Source organism: Mytilus trossulus, chromosome 2 (assembly GCF_036588685.1).
Source record: "Mytilus trossulus isolate FHL-02 chromosome 2, PNRI_Mtr1.1.1.hap1, whole genome shotgun sequence".
Taxonomy (NCBI): domain Eukaryota; kingdom Metazoa; phylum Mollusca; class Bivalvia; order Mytilida; family Mytilidae; genus Mytilus; species Mytilus trossulus.
Window position 1 is genome coordinate 35,131,793 of NC_086374.1, and position 22,984 is coordinate 35,154,776.

Below are 22,984 nucleotides of genomic sequence, written 5' to 3' on the forward strand. Positions count from 1 at the left end.
GAAATTTGATTCATTTTTCAAGTCAAACTGTGAACTTACTTTGCAGCTTCTTGCATCACCTCCATAAACAGTTTCACAAAGGCATTAGGCACTCTATCTTCCTCGTCATCAAATTCAAACGCATCATCAAATAGAATATGTGCTGAAAGTGAGGATTGAGATAGGAAATTAATTTGAATCAAAAATGTGAGTGTGCTCAAGTCCATTCCATTAAAAAATACATTTAAAAACATAATAGATATAATATTCGCAACTAAATTATTTAAAGCTAACCCCAATAAATATATCACGAAATTCAGACAAAAGCAAGAAAGGAGAAAAACAATTTAATGTAGACTTATTTTTTGTAGTTTGTTCTTTAATATGTTGTGCTGTTACGACATTGTATGTGCCTGTCCCAAGTGAGGAACCTGTTATTCAGTGGGTATATGTTATTGCTGTAAATCATGTTTGTTTTCCTTTTATTGTTTTGTATTATAAATCTTCTCATTTTAAATGATCTACATTTGTAATTTTGGGGCATTTTAAGTTTGATAGTATACAGTATGGCTTATGCTCATTGTTTAAGGTTGTACAGTGACATTAAGTTGCTAACCATTTACATCATAGGGTCTCTGGTAGATAGTTTTATTATTGGCTATCATATAACATTTTGTATATCTTCTTATAATTGTATATATGTAAGTTTTAAAGGTAAATTGGCCACATGTAATATTGATGTTTGTGTCTTTTTTATCTATTTTTCTTAATGTTTCATACTTGGCGACAATCCTCATGTTTGGATATTATCACAAAAACAATTTTCTTAGTACCGGTAAAGTAAAAAACAAATTTTTCATAATTTTTACAATGAAATATCAAATATAAGATCCCACATTAAACATCTGTGAAGAAATTTAATGTAAACTTGGAAATTCAAATTTAATTATATGATGTTTAAAAATCAAACCTTGAAATTCATAATATTCAAAGTCCTCTGGATCTAGATCATCTGCTTCTTCTGGGTGTTGTTCTCTGAACAAATCAACAGCCTGTTTTCTTATAAACTGGTCCATATCAACTCTGAACATACAATATAACATAGAATATATAATGTATAACATATAAACAATTATTTTTTTCTATAATTTTTTCACTCACTCATTTAAGGAAATCAACATACATGACAAACTACATTAGTGTGCCTTTATTTTGATTAGAAAAATAATTTTAAGACTGTAAAATATCTTATATATGATATTATTTAATACAACCAAGGCAGTATCATATATTTCTTAATAACATACCTATATAGAGACTTTAATATCTGCACCATTTCTAATCTGTTTTCATGCCACATTGTGGCACAAGCATATATCATTGGAGGTATCTTCTTCATTTTTGATCTATCAGTGCCTGTATGTTTTGAATCATCGTTGCTTAACCTATTAATAAACAAAACAGCATAAACCATTAAGAAACATCATTGTTTGACCTATTAACTAGATATCATTGAGATGGAAGCCATCTCTGTGGGCTCCGCTGTCAATAACTTTGGGTAAATAAATATAGTGTGAATCAAAATTGTAAGCGATGGACAGACCAACAGACAGACAGACCTTTGACCTAGGAAGTTGTACATACATCATGACACACCCTCTGGTGTTGGTTAAAATGGATGTCAAGTATAATATTTGAAATCATAACGGTTCCCAAGATATAGAGCGGACATAATCTTCAACTCAGGACACAGGGTTATCAACTAAAACCAAAGTTTTTTTTACCTTGACCTTTGACCTAGGAAGTTGTACATACATCATGACATGCCCTCTGATGGTGGTTAAAATGGATGTCAAGTATAAACTTTGAAATCATAAAGGTTATCCAGATATGGAGCGGACATGATTTTCACCACAGGACACAGGGTTGTCAACTGAAACCAAAGTTTTTGACCTTGACCTTTGACCTAGACAGTTGTACATGCATCATGACACACCCTCTGGTGTTGGTTACTAAACTTGTTAAGTATTAAGTATAAAATCATAACGGTTATCTAGATATGTAGCGGACACGATCTTCATCACAGGACACTGGGTTGTCAACTGAAACCAAAGTTTTTGACCTTGACCTTTGACCTAGGAAGTTGTACATACATCATGACACACCATCTGGTGTTGGTTTAAATGGATGTCAAGTATAAACTTTGAAATCATAAGGGTTCTCAAGATATAGAGCGGACACGATCATCACCACAGGACACAGGGTTGTCAACTGAAACCAAAGTTTTTTTTACCTTGACCTTTGACCTAGACAGTTGTACATACATCATGACACACCCTCTGGTGTTGGTTACTAAACTTGTTAAGTATTAAGTATAAAATCATAACGGTTATCTAGATATGTAGCGGACACGATCTTCATCACAGGACACTGGGTTGTCAACTGAAACCAAAGTTTTTGACCTTGACCTTTGACCTAGGAAGTTGTACATACATCATGACACACCATCTGGTGTTGGTTTAAATGGATGTCAAGTATAAACTTTGAAATCATAAGGGTTCTCAAGATATAGAGCGGACACGATCATCACCACAGGACACAGGGTTGTCAACTGAAACCAAAGTTTTTTTTACCTTGACCTTTGACCTAGAAAGTTGTACATACATCATGACAAGCCCTTTGGTGGTGGTTAATAAACATGTAAAGTATTAAGTATGAAATCATAATGGTTTTCTAGATATGGAGCAGACACAAAGTTAAAGTGTTACGGACGGACGGACGGACGGACAGACTGATCACTATAGGGCGACCCGACTAAAGTCGGGGCCCTAATAAATAAAACAGCTTATACCATTGGGAGACACACAAAAAAACATAAATAAAGAATCAAAATTCATGATCAGAGCCATTATTTTACCCCTGTAATTGAAAAAATAGAACTTTTACAGTGACCTATAGTTGTACATTTTTGTGCCATTTGGTCTCTTGTGGAGAGTTGTCTCATTGGCAATCAAACCACATCTTCTTTTTAATAATGATTAAATTTTATGATTTAAAGTCACAAATGCGCTCAATAGAAAATTTTCTACAGTTTTAAAGAAAGTTAATGTATTTACCTGTAAGATTCCTTTTCACCTTCAAACTCTCTTCTAATTCTTTTGTTGTGTCTTCTTCTGTTCATAATTAGATGTTGTTCTAACAAGATACTGCAGTACAATGGGTTTACAAATAATCTGTAAAATATTATAAATAATTACACAAGTGTGTTATTTGTTAAAAATAATTTGAATAACAGTATCATGAAAATCTACTTATAATCTGTTGAAAAAGTCTCTTTTATAAACATATCATATATATTGAATGTCTTTTTACAATTATTGATATGCTAATAATACTTAATTATTTTTCAGCACACTATTGAAAAAATCTAATAGTATTAAAGTTTTTAAAAGAGAGTAAAACACATTTTTAAAATACATTTTACCTTAATTCAAGGAACATTTTGTCAGAACGATTTAAACATTTATCCTATGGATACAATTCATCGCTCAATATATTTACAGATAACACACAAAAATATCAATAAAAAATAAGCATACCTATCAATCTTTGCCAATCTTTCTTGTTTAGGGAACCAGATATATTTTGCTATCCAGTAGGCTGACATCAACCAAAGCAACCCTAGCAGGAAATGGTACCAGTGTTGTTCCCCATATGACTGTGTAGCATTTAGAGGCTGACAATATAACTGTTCCTTTGTGAAGGGATCTAAGATTTGATATTCACAGTCAAGAACTACGAGTCCTACAGCAACTGGAGTGGACAATAAGGCTGCTATTGAAAATGACACAACTTGCATCTTAAGTCTACATATTGTGTAAGAAATGTAGTATGCCAGATATGATCCAATTGTTAAACATATTATAGATGTGTAATCTTTAATGTAGTTGTAATGACCATACATTTTTTCAGGTAAAACATTCTCATATCTGTCATCAGTGAGGGTGGACATTGCTGCAGATACATCCATACTTCTTCCATCACGTAAAACATAAGCCATTGCCATGGTAACACCTATTTTGAATAATGATGTTACAGCTGTAACAATTGGTCGACTTTCTTGTAAATCAAATTTTATCTTCAGCACAAATTGCTGTAGGAGACTACGACTGGAACCAAATGCTCGATCATCCATAAAATTTTCCCACCATGAAAATGAACAAAGAATCAAACAAAAAACAACTTGAAGTACAGTCTCCCAATCTTTGGATGGTTCATCTATTTCTAAGAGAAATCCATTGTTGATGATGACAGGTATAACAGATATCTGGGCTATAATTGCCATCAAATCTGCTGCAAATCCAAGGATTCTCTTGAAATTTGCACTACAACCTCCTCTTTTGGTAGAATCATCTTTGGCAAAAAATGGTTTTAGAATGCTTGGCAAAATGCATGTTGCACTCATAACCATGATCCCACGTGCTGAATGCATTTCTCCTAAATATTTAAAGACCAGGTAACTCAATCCCACAGAGTGAGCACATTCCATGAATGTTACCTAAAATATCAACTTCAGACATGAACAACAAAACTACATCAATATCTCAAAGATGTAAATATATATATATATATATACATATAGATAATTCTTTCATGTAAAGCTATATGCAAATTTTAACATTTTGGTATATTTGTAGATTTTGTATTTCTAATATTGCTTCCTGTTTGTAGTTACTGTTCTATAATTTTTCAAGATGACTGATAAAAACTCTGAAATTTATTAATGACTGTCATTAGAGGGCAAAAATAAGTTGCATATGTTGATCAGTAGGCATAACCCATATAGTTACTGTAAATTCAGAAATAATTGCGTGCATTTATTATTAAAATTTTGTCATTTAAGACTATTCTAATGTTTGTGATATTCAAAAAAAACTGTTTGATTCAAAGTAAAAATTTCAAAATGCGAGTTTTAATTATTGCAATGATAACCCTGTTGCATTTTCCGCAAAAATAAAAACATCGCAATAATTTATGAATTTACAGTATTCAAATAAAATTGAGAAAGGAAATGGGGAATGTGTCAAAGCGACAACAACCCGACCATAGAGAAGACAACAGCCGAAGGCCACCAAGGGGTCTTCAATGTAGCGAGAAACTCCCGCATCCGTAGGCGTCCTTCAGCAAAGTATGAGCAAACAAGAAGTAGGTTTCCATGCACACAAATATGTTAACTTATAACTGTCCAGCTGCTTCACTAGATCTAAAGAAAATGAGCTGAAAATGTTTTTTTTTATATTATTATATTGAAACTTTCAAAACAGAAAAAAAACAGGAAGTGAGTGTCAAAAAGATCTGTAAAGTGCTGTCATGTTACAACACATTACCAACAAGTTGCTGACCAAATAAGAAGTAATTTTATTCTGTTGTGTGACAGAAATGTTTATTTGACTTAAACGAAGAGACAAAATGATTGAAATATAGCTAACTTCATAACTGATGGTATAATAACCCCTATACAGAGTTAACTGGTGTTTCCTGTCATATTGGATAGTTTTAGATCATGAATAAATAATCCAATTTGATATTTGCAGATTTTATCTAAGTTTTTTATAATTTTGAGAGAATACCCACAGACAATAAATTTCTCTAAAACTGAGATAGCCAAATATCTTTCTTATAAGTATAATTAGAACTGCATTAATAGAAGTTAGGCAATACTTTTAAGACAAATGTCCCTTAAAGCATTAACAGCTTACCATAATGATAGTACCCTTGCTTGGGACAGCAAGATTTCCAAACAATGTCTTCAAGACACTGAATACCAATGTCAGTACATATGGTATACATATAGCTAACAGCAGCAACAAATATCTGGCATTGTTATATACATCTTCACTTTCTTTCTGCAAAGAAAATTTACTGTAAATATTAAACTTCTCTGTCTTCTGTCCATCATGGTGAATGATCATGGCCCTATACTCCTTTGTTATTTTATAATTTTGTTTTTCTACAACTTCAACAACTTTTGGTGGACTGAAAATTCCACAGGGTAACATTGGCTTGTTAGTCAGTGTGGTTTACAAGCACAACATTAATTTAATACTTCATATTTCTGAAATATTTAGATTTCAAAATTTTGTACATTTTATCTATGTGTTTATATAAATATAAGAGGTTTTGTCCTTTCATTAAACCAATCAAAATAAAACTATTTTTTAAGTCAATGTTTGATTTCTTCCAACTTATCAACAATTAAAAGATTCACTCAATGCAAAAGATAGGTTGATAGTGAAAAGTAATATAGAAAATTTCTATCATCTTATAGGTGTTTTCAAATAGCATGACAACCATGCACACAATCAAATACTATTACCATACCTGCCAACTGTCATTATTTGCGGGGCATTTCCCCAATGGAGGCTCCCAAATTGAATTTTTTAAAGAGCAATTAGTCCACAATTTTAACAAAACAATTAATTTTACAATGAATTGAGGCTTATAAAAGTACGAAGAAGCCATAAAACAACATTACACTGTATTTGAAGGCCCCCTTGAAGGTTTTTTAGGAGTATGGCAGCCATCTTGCACGCAAAACCTCCATGGGCATTTTGAAAACTTGGCAGTTATCTTCAACCTATGCCAACATTTGATAAAAATATATTCAACCTATGCCTACAAACAAAATACAATAGGTGTTGTTGTAACAATTATTAATTAATAAAAGGTAAAATACAGTCAGTATATTTAAGCATTAATTATTACTCTTTTAAAATTCAGAAACAAAAATAAAGTATTTGCCAAACCATGAAAACTGTTTTGTAGTAAAAATAGAATTATTAAAAAAAATCTAAAAAGACAAGAACTGTAAAATAGAACCCTTGATACTAGCAAAATTGTGTTTTAATAAATATTAAATTGATACTAAAAAAAAATAGATTAAATTTCTAAAATTAAAACACTTAAATGCGTACAATGGTAGGCAACTCTCATGTGGTTTTAAGGAAGAGAGCATGTTCCAACCACCTTTCATTATATGTAGCGGATGTAATTTTTTTTTCTCTTTTGAATGGAAAACAATAAAACAAGAAAACTTCCAGCGTATTTAAAGGACTTTATTCTTTCGTCTTTTGAAATGCAGAAGGATTTTGATTCAGTTACAGAAGCTGGAGATATAATTAATTCTGAAAACGTGGTTCACACGTCCAAAATTACCTTCATCTACGAACATTGTGAGTAAACTTGACAAAACAATTCAAGAATTGACAATACAAAACAAAATTTTGGAACGTGATTTGTTGGCGAAACAACAGGAGCTCCTTGTAGACAAGAAAACATCCGGTGGTGAATCTTCAAGAACCAAAACGAAGGACAATGGTAAAAGAGTTAAAACATTACAGCTTCCAACGCTGAATGAGTTATGGGATAAAGACAAAGTTGGAAAACAGGCTAAAGAGCTTACTCGGCAGCTGATTAATCAATCTTTGTCCTCTTCGGATGGTTCTGATTCTACTTCTTCTTTCAAATGATAACGACAATCGCGAGGATAAGGACAAAACCTTTCATTTATATGTAGTGGATGTAATTTTTATTTTTTTCTTCTTATTGGTATTTTTTTCTAATTACTTTTATTATTACCCACATTGGGCTTCAGGTGCTTCATATTGACACTTTGTTCATTGTAGCTTATTGATACCATTACTTAAAACCTTTACTAAATTTTTCCATAGATATAAAGATTTGGTTTTGAAGTTTGGTAGTACCTGTAGAAAACTTATTTCTAACAGGATAGCACACCCTCATTTTTACGGAAATGTTGTTAACCGTGCCCGGAAATTTAGAAATGATCCTTGTAAACTTATCGCTCCTTTAAATAAACTTATTCTAAAGGGTTAGCAATTCAACACTGTAATAAGATATTTGAATATTGTTTTTATTGGTATAATTATTGATTTTGTTATCAGTAAATTAAAAGTTAACTAAATATTACTAGTTTGTTATATACATATACACATTCATGGATCTACAATCTGTTGATACCTGTAACTTGGCATTGTACAAGGTCATGTTTTTCTTTGACTGTTTATGATGTCTTTACACTATATCCATTGGATGTTGGATGTGTACGGATTGATTGTTAAGTCTTAAATGCATGATTTTTTTATTAGTTGTTAGTGGCTTTGAACTAGCTGTCAGATATCTGCGAGTACTCTCAGATATGTTCCTAGTGTCTTTTTGTTGTTGGGATGTATAAGTACCCGACCACGTCCACTTGTATTTTGTCCATCTGATGAGTTAAGCCTTTTTCAACTGATTTTTATAGTTAGTTCTTATGTTGTATTGTTATACCACTGTCCCAGGTTAGGGGGAGGGTTGGGATCCTGCTAACATGTTTAACCCCACCACATTATTTATGTATGTGCCTGTCCCAAGTCAGGAGCCTGTAATCCAGTGGTTGTCGTTTGTGTGACATATTTGTTTTTCGTTCATTCTTTTATATAAATAAGGCCATTAGTTTTCTCGTTTGAATTGTTTTACATTGCCTTATCGGGGTCTTTTATAGCTGACTATGCGGTATGGGCTTTGCTCATTGTTGAAGGCCGTACAGTGACCTATAGTTGTTAATGTCTGTGTCATTTTGGTCTCTTGTTTACAGATTTATGGTTACATTTTGGGTCTCTCACTTGGAACTCCATTATATCCGAATAGATAATTAGATAATAATAAGGAAATTTGCAAAATTAATATAAAAATAAGTGTAATTTATATAAACAACTTGTGACTATCCTTATACCATCATAAGAAACCTCTTGTGTAGTCCTTACTTTGTAACCAACTTTTTTAAAAAGTCCAAATTTAGGAACACATTGTGAAACCCACTAAGGAATAGAATATATATACCGATTTTTTCTTTAATTTTTTTATTAAAGAATTGACTACTCGGCACGTTTAAGTGTACATATGTCCATCATGTTACAACGAAGTTCCAGAACAATATGAATCAAAATTAACATAAATGAACAACATGTATAACCAGATTTTACCAATGATATAGTACAGTACATGTATCAGTATTAACTTACCTGTAAATCTAATTAGGAGCAAATATAAAATTGGCGCAAATAAAAAAATGAAATCAGCAAAAATGAAAGAATGAATATTTTCAAAATTGGCACAAATGTCATACGCCCTTCATACTGGTTGTAAATTGATTAGCCCCTAATTAATTTTTGTTTTTATAACACTTAATCTGTAACAAATTATTCAACCTATGCCAACATTTTTTCATACAATTTTATACCTAAATTTCAAAATGTTGGCATAGGTTGAATGAAGGGTATAACATGTAGGTCATAAACTTTTATATTTATTGCTGAAAGTATCTCAAGAAGAAAATTTTACTAGAAGATAACAATATACAGCTGCACCATGAGCACATAATACACCTGTCATGAATTATGTTCCATAACTTTTCAATGTTATATCAGAAATTTGTGAAAATCTAATGGGAGGTTCTCTGAAAAGATATACACCAGTCACCACAAAGTTTGATAAAAACTGTACAAAGCACTTTAAAGATATTGTCCAAAAACTGGAAAATCACCACTTTTTTATGAATAAACTTGGAAACTTAAAATTGAAAATTTTAAAAATGCCAAAGGTAGCTCACATCAATAGATATAAACAATTCATCAAAGATCCATGAAAACTGCTGAAAGCATTTTTGAGTTAAAGTCTGAAAACTGGAAAATCCCCCTTTTTTAATGAATAAAAACCCATAACTTGGAAATGTAATTTCTAAATAAATAAAAAGGGAGCTCACATCAATAGATATAACAAACAATTCACCAAAGTTTCATATGCAAACTGGTTAAACCTTTATTGAATTAATGTCGATCATGTTGACGATAGATGATAGACGATAGACAGACAGATAGACAGAGGGACAGTGGTATACCATAATACATCCCATATAAAAAATCAGTAGCTTAAATATTAGACTTTAAGAAACTACTTACAAACTTTGATTTTCTTTCCTCAACAAGACTGATTTCCTCTCCTACATTTACAACCAATTCCCTATTCTGGTTTTTAACAAGTAACATAAGACTAATTTTCTGAAATACAAGGGATGCAAACATCACAAGAAACAGTAAACCATATGTGATCACTTTGATGAAACGTAAACTCCCTCTCTCATGGACATCTTTTGACTTCTTCTCTCTGGGAATGTTAGCAAATATATCCCAAAACCTATAAAAGAAATGACAGGTTCAGATATTAACCAATGGATGGATATATTCATAAATACAATCAGATTGAGATTTTCTTTGGGATGTTTTTGTAAAAAAAGTTTTTCGTGGTAGACCAAATTTCTTAAAAATAATTTTATGTAACGACTGAATAATATATATTTATGCATGATTAATGAATTGTTTAGATCAATAGTAAAATTACGGGAAAATCTATCTAACTCATCACTTTTGTGCTTACAACTGAATTACAATAAATAGTGAAATAGATAATTTACGCTTTTGACTCCTTTTTCTTTTCTGTTTCTGGGGGATGTTTCGGTGGACTCCTTGTTGGTAGAGGTGGGGCCTTTCCTTTAGTTGATGATCCTGGTCTGCTCTTTTCAGACTGTCCTTGATTTCTCTTTTCAGACTGTCCTGGTCTACCATTTTCATACTGAGATGTATTAACCCAAGGTTCTTTGGTATCAGTTTGATCATTGATATCAAATTCAGTCGGATGGGAGTCACTATAATCTGATGGACTTGGAATTGTCTTTGTTCCTCCACCAGGTTTTCTCGTACGAGACAAACTAGCAAATGCAACATGTCCGGATGATGAAGAATCTGAGCTCGAAGAATTTTGTGTAGAACTCATTGATTCTCCAAGTCTAGTACTTGTTGTTGAACCAATTGAAGCAGAAATGTTCCTCTGAAATAATCAGTATTCATATAAGACAAGTTTCTGTTATTCTCTTTTCAAGTACTGGTACTGTAAATTCAGAAATTATTGCAAGGTTTTCATTAAGGTTACTACTTAAAGTATGGCTATCGCAATAATAAAACTTTTATTCTGTTATCTGATACAGGTATGTGTATGAAGCTTTTCCGGAAGAATGGGGTGTGGGCCTTTGATCCATAAAGTATACTGTAAATACTGATGAAGATGTCAACTTACAGTTTTATTAATTTATAGTATATACACACAAAATCCAAATGATGTTTTCATTTATTCTGGAAGAATATGAATGAGAAATTCATACCCATAAAATAGAAACAATAACTTATTTTCAAAATATAACATTTCCATTTTTTGTTTCTGGAGCTTTCCATTTTAAAGGTGATAGGTGGTGTTGTAGTAAAAAGTCAATTGATTTGTCTTAATTTCAATCTCATACACATTATCTCGTCAACCAGTAAATTGAATGTGTGTCATAAAGTTCACCCTATATATACAATTACTAAACAAACTTTTGTTTCAGCTTGCCGTCTGTCTTGTATTTCCTTTTCTGCGGCTTCTTTTTCCATATCACTTTGTAGTTGTGCTAATTTTTCATGACGCTGTTGGACCTTTAATTCCTCAGCAGCTTTCTTCTTTAACCACAATTTATAGATACCAGTTGACATGGATCTCCTGGCTGATTGTTCCCTGATGTAGAGAAATTTCTCCAAAAACATATAGGGTGGTTCTTTCATAAATACCTGTAATACAGTATTGGCATTAAACTTTCATGTTTTTATTTCCCTGTATTCTAAAACAGTGACTACATAATTTACAAAATTTTACACTGATTAACATATACACAGCATTTCATCTTCCACATAATTTAAAGCGTTACTATCTAAATTATTTAAGCAGAATGGTGATTATTTAAGAATTTACAATATTTTTTTTATAAACCAGTTTTAATTTCTTGTTTTTTTATATAGATTAGACTGTTAGATTTCCTGTTTGAATGGTTCTCACTTGTCATTTTTGGGGCCCTTTAAAGCTTGCTGTTTCTTGTGAGCCAAGGCTCTGTGTTGAACACTGTACTTTGACCTATAATGGGTTTACTTTTATAAACTGTGACTTGGATGGAGAGTTCTCCTCATTGGCACTTATACCACATTTTCTTAAATCTATTTGTGAAATGGTATATTATGACATACCCTACGTTTTCCGATTCTGTATTCTGTTTTGAATCTATCAGGTAAAATCTTTTCCATCAGAGACTTTGAACCTTGACCATAGTCTGCGGTCTTCCTGGGAATATCTCGGTCAAGAGCACAATACCTGTAAAAAGAGAAATACATATACATATTTAATCATGTTTTGTCAGATATGTATCATCCATATAAGATATAAGGAGGACAAAAATCATAAATCCAGTTAAAAAAAATTATGGAACAATTCAAAATACCATCAAAGAGCAGAACTTTAGAAAGGAAAAAATTAAAATCAACTGTCTATACTTCAAGATTCTTCAACTGTGTTATTTAAATTTGTATTGACTTCATACACATTTGTGATAAACCAGTACAGTAAATATAAAAAAGAAGATATGGTATGATTGCCAATGAGACAACTCTCCACAAGAGACCAACACTATTCAAAGTATAAAATTTTAAAAATTTTAGTTCGTTTATATGTTTTTGAGTTTATTGTGATGTCCTTATTCACTGAACATGAACATGATTTTATTAAGGGGCCAACTGAGGACTCACATTGGGTAGGGATTTTCCCTTAGCTTTGAAGACCCATTGGTGGCTTTCTGCTGTTGTCTGCTCTTTGGTCATGTTCTTGCCTCTTTGACATATTCCCCATTTCCATTCTCTATTTTATTAAAACCTGCCATATATGCGATATAATAAAAAGTTACTTAAGTTTGCTTTGCTTTGTTAGGGTTCACTGGTTTAAGTTCAATAATGGCATTTCATTTTTTTGACACCATTACAGCATTAAAAAAAAATACCAAGCATGTCTAATGCACAATGTGATGACAAACAGGCCTTTTTAAAAAGAATGTAGATACTGGTATTGGTGAAGATATTATATACAATAAGAGAAACCAAATCGTAGTTGCAATAATATCTTCACTCTTAATAATAGATATTATATATAAACAAGGAATTATTTGAATCTGGAATAATTTTGAATTCTGAAAAATTTATTAAAAATGTATGATGAAAACTAACCCACCTAAATAGGGTTAGCCATGCCCACATGACTAAGGTTAATTATACTTTCAATATCATTTCAGTATGAACTAACTAAACCCCCTTAGCCATGTGCACATATAATATAAAATTTTCAAATTCAAACTGCAAATTTTTCGGAGTACAATTGTTTTTCTCTGGTCATACTACAGTATAATATATATATAGATGTGAATACATGCATTTACCCTTTATACGTCAGACTTTAAAAAGTTCAGAGTTTTATGAATGAAATGATATGTTGTTATTAATAATTTCACAAAAATAAAGGAGAGAAGTATATGAATCAATGCCTCCCATCACACTCAGAAATTATTCCCTTTATTATAAAAAGACACTATGCCCCACTCTCATTATCAAGTGTCAGTGAATTAGAAAATCTAGGTCAAAACCAATATTTGGCACATGTATCAAATTGTTCACATAGATCACCTTCATAACCTTATTTGGATCTGACAGGTGGTCTCAAAGACATAAAAACACACTTGAAAACAGCATGTTCTTTCCTCATCTATCTAAGGAGAACATTTAAATATACCACTGAAAATCTTTTTAAGGTGGTATGGGTGTCTACCGCCATCTTGGATTGTAAAAAACAGAGAACCCAAGGTCCAGATTTTATCAAGTTAGTAAAATTTGATGCAGGAATGCAGATGTTTAATACGAATATTCATTTAAAAGAACCAATTTGTAAGAATATAACTTATAAATATTAATATTTCTACAAGTGTTGATTATTTTTGGTTGTTTTAAGATATTTTTAAATTGGCATTTTAAGGGGAGGTAACTCTAAAACAGTGCATTTTTGGAAGGATTCTACATGGAATTTTCCTAATTTGTAAATTTGCCAAAAAAAAACATACGGTGACCCTATCTTTTCTTTTGATATTCTCAAAGCATTGTCTGAAATCTATCTTTTCCTTAATTATTTAACAATTCTATTATTTTGTTTAGTTTCTAACCACAAAATGGTTTTTTTCCTGTATAATCCATACAAAATGTTTTCATGTCCTGTAGCTTGAGAAAATGCATGGTGACCTATCATTTTTATTATATTTTTTAACATATATCAATAGTTACTAGGTTTTGGCAAAGTATGAACAAATTCTATCATTTTTATTTTAGACTCCCATACCACCTTAACCCTTCACCGATTGCTGCCCAGACAGAAACTACTCTGAGACGATGGCTTCCTTGGCTACTATTACTCAAGTGGGAGATCTTCATAATAAATGTTAATAAAAACTTGTTTGTATTCATTTGTGTATTTATTTCATTTACTAACACCATGTTTACATTTTTGTTCATGTTTTGATAATTTTTCTTCATAAGATATTCAAATTTTTAAATTTTTAGCATTATATAGATGAAATTCTCAAAATTCTGCTCTTTGACTCCAAATCGTAATTTTTTTAACCCAAAACGGCAAAATTTTGAAAATTTTTATGAGGCTGTACAAATTTCTCACACTGAAAGATGTCCCATCCAATTTTGTACATAAAACGACATTTTATGTCAAAAAAGTATACTACTTTGGCTTTCAAATCTCGTAAATTTCTTCTGATTTTGACACGGTTTTCAACAAACGGAAGCGCCCTGTTTACACTTTCATCCGGGTATTCATCAAAGAAAGATAACTCATGTTTGCACTGTTTTGAGCGGGAATACAATAGAGGTATTCCGATCCCGGTAAAACGGGATTCATCGTCAGCTGTCTAAAGCAAGAATCGCTGTAAACCAGGACCCATCAGCCAAAGGGTTAATACATGTTTTTTCATGCTTCAATACAAATGAGGCTATAATTAAAATGAAAGTAGTTGGTTTAAAAACAATAAGTACCGCTTGTAGAAATCACTGTGCGACTTCCTGACTGGATAACCTTGCTTCCTGATCTTAGCTACCTCAGTTATCCCATTATACAACAGCTGTTCCTTAACTCGAGAGGCATCAAAATTCTCTTTCATTTTCTTGTTGTTTGGCTTTATACATCTGTTCAAATATAAAGATTTAGTATACTCTCTTTAAATAATTAACCAATACATTTATTTGAAGAATTTAAGTACAAATAATAAAGAAAATAGATGAAGGTATTTTGACACTTTTTACATTGTCTTTGAATAATTTCAACCCTTTTCGGCACAGCAGCAGTACAACAACTTACACAAACTTTTTAAATCCTTATGTTCACTATATTGATCTGTAATTATTATTCTGATAGACATTTTACAGTATTTTCTTGACTATATATCATCCTATGATAAGTCTTTTTTAACTCATTTTTACAATTGAGACTTACAGAACAAATTACATCCATATCCTAGATTATTAAAGGGTTTGTGTTTCTGCAAACATGTTAAAACACGCCATATTCTGTATGTGCTTTTCAAAGTCTAATTCCTCTAATTCTGCTGTTATCATTTGATGTTGTTTTATCATCTTGTTTTTCGTTTATTGTTTTGTATATATATCAGGATGTTAGTTTTCTTGTTTGAATTGTTTTGCATTTGCCATATCAAAAGCCTTTTATAGCTATGTGATATGGGTTTTGTTTATTATTGAAGGCTATACAACTACTTATACATCTTATAAACTTTGACATCATTTTGTCTCTGGTGGAGAGTTGTCTCATTGGCAATCATACTTCAAATGGAGCAAAATAAATTTCAAATTATTCATTCAAATTTTAGCATTTCTGATTTTACCTAAAAGTATATATACAAACCTAACAAAATGGGCTTCTGCTTGTTTCATTTTTTCTAATAGTTTGTCCATAGAAGCCTATAAGAGTAGAAGTCATCATTTGATTAAATATTAAGTCTTATCGATTTCCTCAATTTAAATAAGAATACTTCATGGAATTTTTTAATTTGTAATAAGTCAAATTTTCAAAACCTCACGGAATCATGGAAATAAGGATAAGGGTCTTTAAGGTAATCTTCATTGAGTGATTTTTAAATTGATAAAAAAGCTTTGTGCTTATCATATTTCCTTGGAATCAAAAAGCCTCTTTATTGAAAAGAAAATGATTAAATCACTTTAATTAATCTATTATATTCCAATTTATTAGCATTTATTTTGAATAAAGATAAAAAAAATATTACTGTAAATTCAGAAATTATTTCGTGCATTTATTATTGCGATTTTGTCATTTTAGGCTTGAATGTGATTTTAATTTTTACGATGTTGAGAAAAATCCTGTTTAGTTCATTTAAAATATTTCAAAATGCGAGTTTAAATTATTGCGTTAAGAACTCTGTCGCAATTTTTGCAATAATAAAAACCTTGCAATAATTTCTGAATTTACAGTATATCTATTGTACATGTACAACTGAATCCCCTTTCTTACAATGAAAATGTTGTTCTTACACTGTTATTTACAGAACAACTAATAGAAAAGTTCAAATTGAGAAATTTCGCCAAGTAGCCAAACAGCACATTGATTCACGAGGGCATGGAGCACATTAGTTAATTATTTTCAATTATTGCCTTCATGAAAAGTGAATATCCAAAATTATTTACATTTAGGAAAGGTTATTTTCCTTCAGGTCTGTAGGACTGAGGAAAAATAACCTTTTTGAGATTTGACAAAAACATCTCAACAACTCATTTTGTTGTATGATGTCAAGAGGATTGGATAAAAGTTGGCGCAAGTGAAATTATTCATTTCACTGGGAAATTACAGTATATCCTTGCAAGCAATGTTATAATGTAGTATTTTGTTCATTTCAAGATTATCAGCATTAAAATACCCTAAAAATACATTATATTATCCAACACTTATCTTACCCTAAAATATGATATAACAGTGGTGTGTTTCTTGTTACTATAACTTGGCATCGCTCCTCTTGTTTGACCATATCTGCTCAAATCAATAAATAATTAATAAAAATATTGATGAAATAAATTTTTAATCATCTGTTTATTAGTTTTGTTCTATGTTCTAACTTATACTCATAATAAGATACACCAGCACTTTAATCAGTATATTTGAGAAAGTTTGATTATTTCATGTCGGAACGCAGATTTAGCGTTGGGCCCAAAATATAACAGACAGACAATCAAGACCTTAGTGTCTTATACAGCTCAGCTAGCTATTCTTATTGAAAATAATAAGTACAGCTGTTTTTGGATTTAAATAACTACCATGATTATATTAAACTATACTGATAACAACTTTAAAATACCACACTCACATGGATAGATATTGCAAACTCCATGTAAACACACATATCAAGATTTGAACAAGTGGCTTTCAGAGCGACACCAAACCCGGTTAATTAACATTTATTTGTGTCCTGGCATTTTTCAATAACACAAGAACCACAAGTCCTGAACAGTGAAAGTGAAAATTGTCAATATCAAACTTGACCTCCATTTTGTTATCAGCTACAGTAACAACATATTAAAATTTGAAAAGCTTTAGTTGAACGGTTCATGAGATAAAGCAAGGACATGACTGAAAACATCATTTTTCAATCTTTCAAGAACCATAACTCCTGAACGGTAAAAGCGAAAAATTGTCAATATCAAATTTGACCTTCATTTTGTTATCAGTAACAACATATTAAAATTTGCATATTGAATACATGTGGGCACAATTCTACAACTTATGATTTTATTTTTTTATTCAACAAAATATTGCATGCTGTTAACAATAATCTTCACTAGTCCAGTATTCTAGTGAAGGGTCCCTTTAATTTTTTTTAAAAGAAATCCAGAGTTACTCTCTGGTTATCATTATTACATTACATTACATCTATAAAACTAAATCATAATATTTCAATTCTAATTATGAATAAACAACTCTTATTTATTGCTATATATATATTATCTACCTTGTTTGGTAAAATCAGTTTCAAGAAATAGAAATCAATTAACTAGTATCTTATTGAAGGCTCTTCCTGGTTTGGAAATTACCAGTTCTAAAATATGATTGTGTACTCTTTTTTCAGAAAAGAATTATTTCTTTTGTAAAAAAAAAAGTGTGAAAGTACTGTATTTGTACAGTTATTGCCATCAGTTGGGGTGTAAAACATTGTGGCCAGGATTGTAGATTTATTACCATCAGTTGGAGATGTATTACATTGTTTGTAGAGTTAATGGCATCAACTGGGGATGCACAACATTGTGGCAAAGCTTGTACAGTTATTGCCATCAGTTGTGTATTATAACATTGTGGCAAAGCTTGTACAGTTATTGCCATCAGTTGTGTATTATAACATTGTGGCAAAGCTTGTACAGTTATTGCCATCAGTTGTGTATTATAACATTGTGGCAAAGCTTGTACAGTTATTGCCATCAGTTGTGTATTATAACATTGTGGCAAAGCTTGTACAGTTATATGCCATCAGTTGTGTATTATAACATTGTGGCAAAGCTTGTACAGTTATATGCCATCAGTTGTGTATTATAACATTGTGGCATTAAGCTTGTACAGTTATTGCCATCAGTTGCGTATTATAACATTGTGGCAAAGCTTGTACAGTTATATGCCATCAGTTGTGTATTATAACATTGTGGCATTAAGCTTGTACATTTATTGCCATCAGTTGTGTATTATTACATTGTGGCAAAGCTTGTACAGTTATATGCCATCAGTTGTGTATTATAACATTGTGGCAAAGCTTGTACAGTTATTGCCATCAGTTTTGTATTATAACATGGTGGCAAAGCTTGCTTAAAATTTGTCAAATCATTTTAGAGAATTTGATGTCAGTTAATAACAATAACTAGCCATAGCCCTGAACCAAGTGAGCTAACTTCAATATTGATGAATTAGTGATCATACTAATACTACAAGATCCCCATATCTATGTTAAAACATTACCTCTTCATAGATCTTCCAAGTTCTCTACTCAGTTTTTTAACATCATCAGATCGAGGTGTAGCAGCTTTTTTTGATTTATGGGAAGCCATAGTTGTTCTTCTAGACTGTCTTAAATGGAACTGGGTTCTGGAAATATATAAAGTATAACATTATTCAGGAATATCTAATTATTAAAACTGACTAATATAAAAAATAAATGGGAAATGTGTCCATGGGACACAGATGATGCCCCTGCTTGCATATAACGCTATAAAGGGACATAATTCTAGACATTTAAAAATGACACTACCCAAATTCAAACTTGATCTGAGTTTTGTGGTACAATGAGTATTGTGTATAAGTATCATAATATTTATTTGAGACAAACTTAAGTTAGAGAACACCACGAAAATATCAGCAATTTTGCCATTTGTAAAGGGGCATAACTCTAGAATGGTAAAAGTGATACCACCAAATTTCAAACTATATCTGTGGTAATAACTTAAACATTGTGTATAAGTTTCATAATGTTTGGTTAAAGGAGCACTAGCTGTCAAATTCATGTTCACTGATTTTAATTCTCCAATTTGATTTAAAACATTATTTAAAACATTCATCCAAACTATTAAAAGTCTAAAATAAGCAATAAACAGGGCACATGCATAAAAATATGTAGCTTCTTTTCATGTGTATTTGATTCTAGATGTCATTTAATTAACAATCAAGTTGACCTCTAAAGTCATCCGATGACCATATAAGCGATGTAAACATAAATAGATTATGCAAACTCATGCTGTTGGATTTTTCTAGGTCTATTTAATTTCATATTATATATGAACAAGAATGTGTCCACAGTACAAGGATGCTCCACTCGCGCTATCATTTTCTATGTTGAGTGGACCGTGAAAGTGGGATAAAAATCTAATTTGGCATTAAAATTAGAAAGATCATATCATAAGAAACATGTGTAATAAGTTTCAAGTTGATTAGACTTCAACTTCCTTAAAAAATACCTTGACCAAAAACTTTAACCTGAAACTTGCACTTTCATTTTCTATGTTCAGTGGAACATGAAATTGGGGTCAAAAATCTTGTTTGGCATTTAAATAAGAAAGATCATATCATAGAGAACATGTATACTAAGTTTGAAGTTGATTAGACTTCTACTTCATCAAAAACTACCTTGACCAAAAATTTGACGAACAGACAGACGCACAGATGGATGGACAAATGGACGGACGGACGGACTCTAGACAGACCAGAAAACATAATGCCCCTCTACTATTGTAGGTGGGGCATAGAAAAAAATGTTTATCATTGCTTTTACCTGTAGAAAGAATGATTTGTAGTGGATCAAATCAGTCAATCAAATGATTTACCTTCATTCACTTTCAATATTGACATTATTTTCCTTTAAATAACTTTACACATACAATTCACATGTTATCCATCTCAAGCAAAGGGGTTAAATTGTAGTTCACATGCACACAGATTCAATGAGGTCGAATTATTCACTTGCAAGTGAATAAATCATAATCAATATTTTTTAGCTTATTTTGAGAAAATTAAACCACACTAGCTGCTAAACGCTAATGATTATTTCCCTGTTTGCATTTCATTAATGATTGAGCAACAACAAATAGTATATTAGATTTTAAATATATCTCATAGCTAGTGCCCCTTTAAGGCAAACTAGAGTTAGTGAAAGGAAACCAAAAAAATACCAATTTTCATGTTTAGAAAGGGGCATAGACCTTTACTTGCTAATGTCTGTGTCATTTTGGTCTTTTGTGGATAGTTGTCTAATTGGCAATCATACCACATCTTCTTTTTTATATAACTCAGGAACAGTATAAGTAAAGCCATTAAATTTCTAATTTGATCAGTATTATGTGGTAATAAGCATTATGTATAAGTTTCATATGATTTGGTTGAGGCAACTTAAAGTTAGAGAACAGAAACCAACTGTGGGAAGTACATACAGACGGGCCCGCTCCACAAGGACAGGGGCATGAGAAAAGTAGACACAAGAAAAGAGAGGAGAGAAGAATACATCAACTTTACTGAGTAAAAAAGTTAAGCAACAACAATATTTAAATCATATTTCAAAAATAAATTATACTTCTAAATATAAACATTATAAATTACATTATTGTTACAAAGAAAATAAATCATAAGGTGCAATTTTCCAGCACAAAATTTACTATACAATTTATTTTAAAAACATGTTGCTTTACTTTAGTGGCCAAGTATATTTTGAAATTTGAATAATTTATTAATACAAAAAATTGAACAACATTTACCATATTTATTCTGATTTAACCTTGAAAATATTAAGAATCTATGGATTCTATTACAAACAATAAACCAAGGTCGTAGGACTGTCACATTAACCAGCAATATATAACCTTTTATCAAACACAATGACAAAATTTCATTCAACAGATAAGTGGTTAAAGTTATTTTCTTTTTCATTTAAGGTGGTACTAAACACTACAGGGAGACTCTGTGAAGTCAGCTGCTAAACATTTTAATTACGTTGTGTTGTAAAAGGAAAATCAAGCTTCTTAATGATCAAAATTGGTGCTTGTCAAACTGCTATATGGGTCAATATCTTTAATTGTTTTTACATAGGCGATAATGTATTATTTTTTCCTGTAGCTCAGTCCATATCGTAAACTTGGATATGTATGATAGGTCGTTTCGAAGCTGTGACATTTTCACATATGTGGTTAAATTTTCAAGGTATGAAGTGAGATAAATTTTTCCGTAAATTAGCATACCCTGAAGATCCTGCGTGATGCTGCTCCTTGTGGTAAAATATCCTCTTTTCAACACAATAAGTTCTTTAAAAATTTAATACTTTGAACACATTTAATAGCTCCATAGTTTTTACACATTTATTCTATGTTCCTCTACTTTCCTAATCACCACAAATGGTTAGACTCAGTCATTTGTAAAAAGTAGAAACATGTCCATTATCACTACACAGAGATTTTTTCTTTACCCGTGACTTTTGAGTTCCTCATTTCGAGGCGCATTAGGGATGTTATATAACCAGTGTTATTTTTAACATCTTTTAAGTTATTTCTTTTTTCCCTTTCATTAACAATTTTTCCCCTAATTGAAGGATCCTCAGTTGAGATACTCAAGGTTTGAGCTCAAGACATTTTTCTTCATATTGCCTTCAAAATAACTTGAACTTTTTTTCATATTTTCAAAATTTTAGTTGTAAAATCCTGTTCTGCATCTTACATAATACAGGAAGGCCTAAATTACACCATAAAAGACTAGTTTTGAAATTTATAAGACAAAGTGCAGGAATGCTACATTTAGAACTACAGTGATTGACTCCATCTTAAATAAAATGTTTATCTATAACTTTTCAAGCTAGTAAATTGGAATGGAGCATTAGATTTACTTACTCAGAAATAGTTCCTGTTGGTCCTTTTGCAACTGTAAACAAGTCATTTATAAATGGATTTTCACTTCCCTTCATACAATCAAATAAATCATCATTCAGTGTATCTTTGTTTTTCTCTAAGAAACCATCACATCTGTATAAAACCTTAGGACAAAATAAAAGTGATGAAATAAGAATAAGACAAAATTGTACAAAACAACAGTAAATATTTATAAACTGGTGTGAACCTCTCTGCACAACTTCATTTTGTTGTCTTTTTTTCCAGAAATATTTAGAGTGGGGCACTCATATTCGCTTTGGACACAATTTCGCTGTTTATGATTTTGAGGTGTAAAAACTTCAAAGGATGGTATAGACAAGAGGCTGTCACAACGACAGCAAACCGGATTCATTAGCATTTATTTGTGTCCTGGCAATATCACAAGAACCATTACTGATGATTGGTGAAAGTGAAAATCGTCAATATCAAATTTGACCTCTTATTTGTCATCAGTATCAACATATTAAAATTTGAAAAGCTTAGATTGAATGGTTCGTGAGTAAATGCAACAACGTCACTGGAAA

At 31.3% G+C, this 22,984-nt stretch overlaps 1 protein-coding gene across 2 annotated transcripts in view; it reads right to left on the reverse strand.

The window, feature by feature from the left end:
* The window catches only part of LOC134707080 (uncharacterized), a 76,344-nt gene that overhangs the window by 22,761 nt on the left and 30,599 nt on the right, over window positions 1-22,984 (reverse strand). For both annotated transcript variants that reach the window (XM_063566577.1, XM_063566578.1), the window contains exons 12-26: window positions 22,422-22,564; window positions 19,018-19,143; window positions 16,977-17,049; window positions 15,913-15,968; window positions 15,030-15,179; window positions 12,144-12,267; window positions 11,463-11,693; window positions 10,511-10,923; window positions 9,999-10,233; window positions 5,739-5,885; window positions 3,579-4,537; window positions 3,096-3,212; window positions 1,287-1,424; window positions 950-1,062; window positions 40-142 (exon numbers count right to left, since the gene is read on the reverse strand). In XM_063566577.1, the coding sequence (XP_063422647.1) occupies window positions 40-142; window positions 950-1,062; window positions 1,287-1,424; window positions 3,096-3,212; window positions 3,579-4,537; window positions 5,739-5,885; window positions 9,999-10,233; window positions 10,511-10,923; window positions 11,463-11,693; window positions 12,144-12,267; window positions 15,030-15,179; window positions 15,913-15,968; window positions 16,977-17,049; window positions 19,018-19,143; window positions 22,422-22,564 (3,128 nt within the window). The remainder of the gene's footprint in view (window positions 1-39; window positions 143-949; window positions 1,063-1,286; window positions 1,425-3,095; window positions 3,213-3,578; window positions 4,538-5,738; window positions 5,886-9,998; window positions 10,234-10,510; window positions 10,924-11,462; window positions 11,694-12,143; window positions 12,268-15,029; window positions 15,180-15,912; window positions 15,969-16,976; window positions 17,050-19,017; window positions 19,144-22,421; window positions 22,565-22,984) is intronic.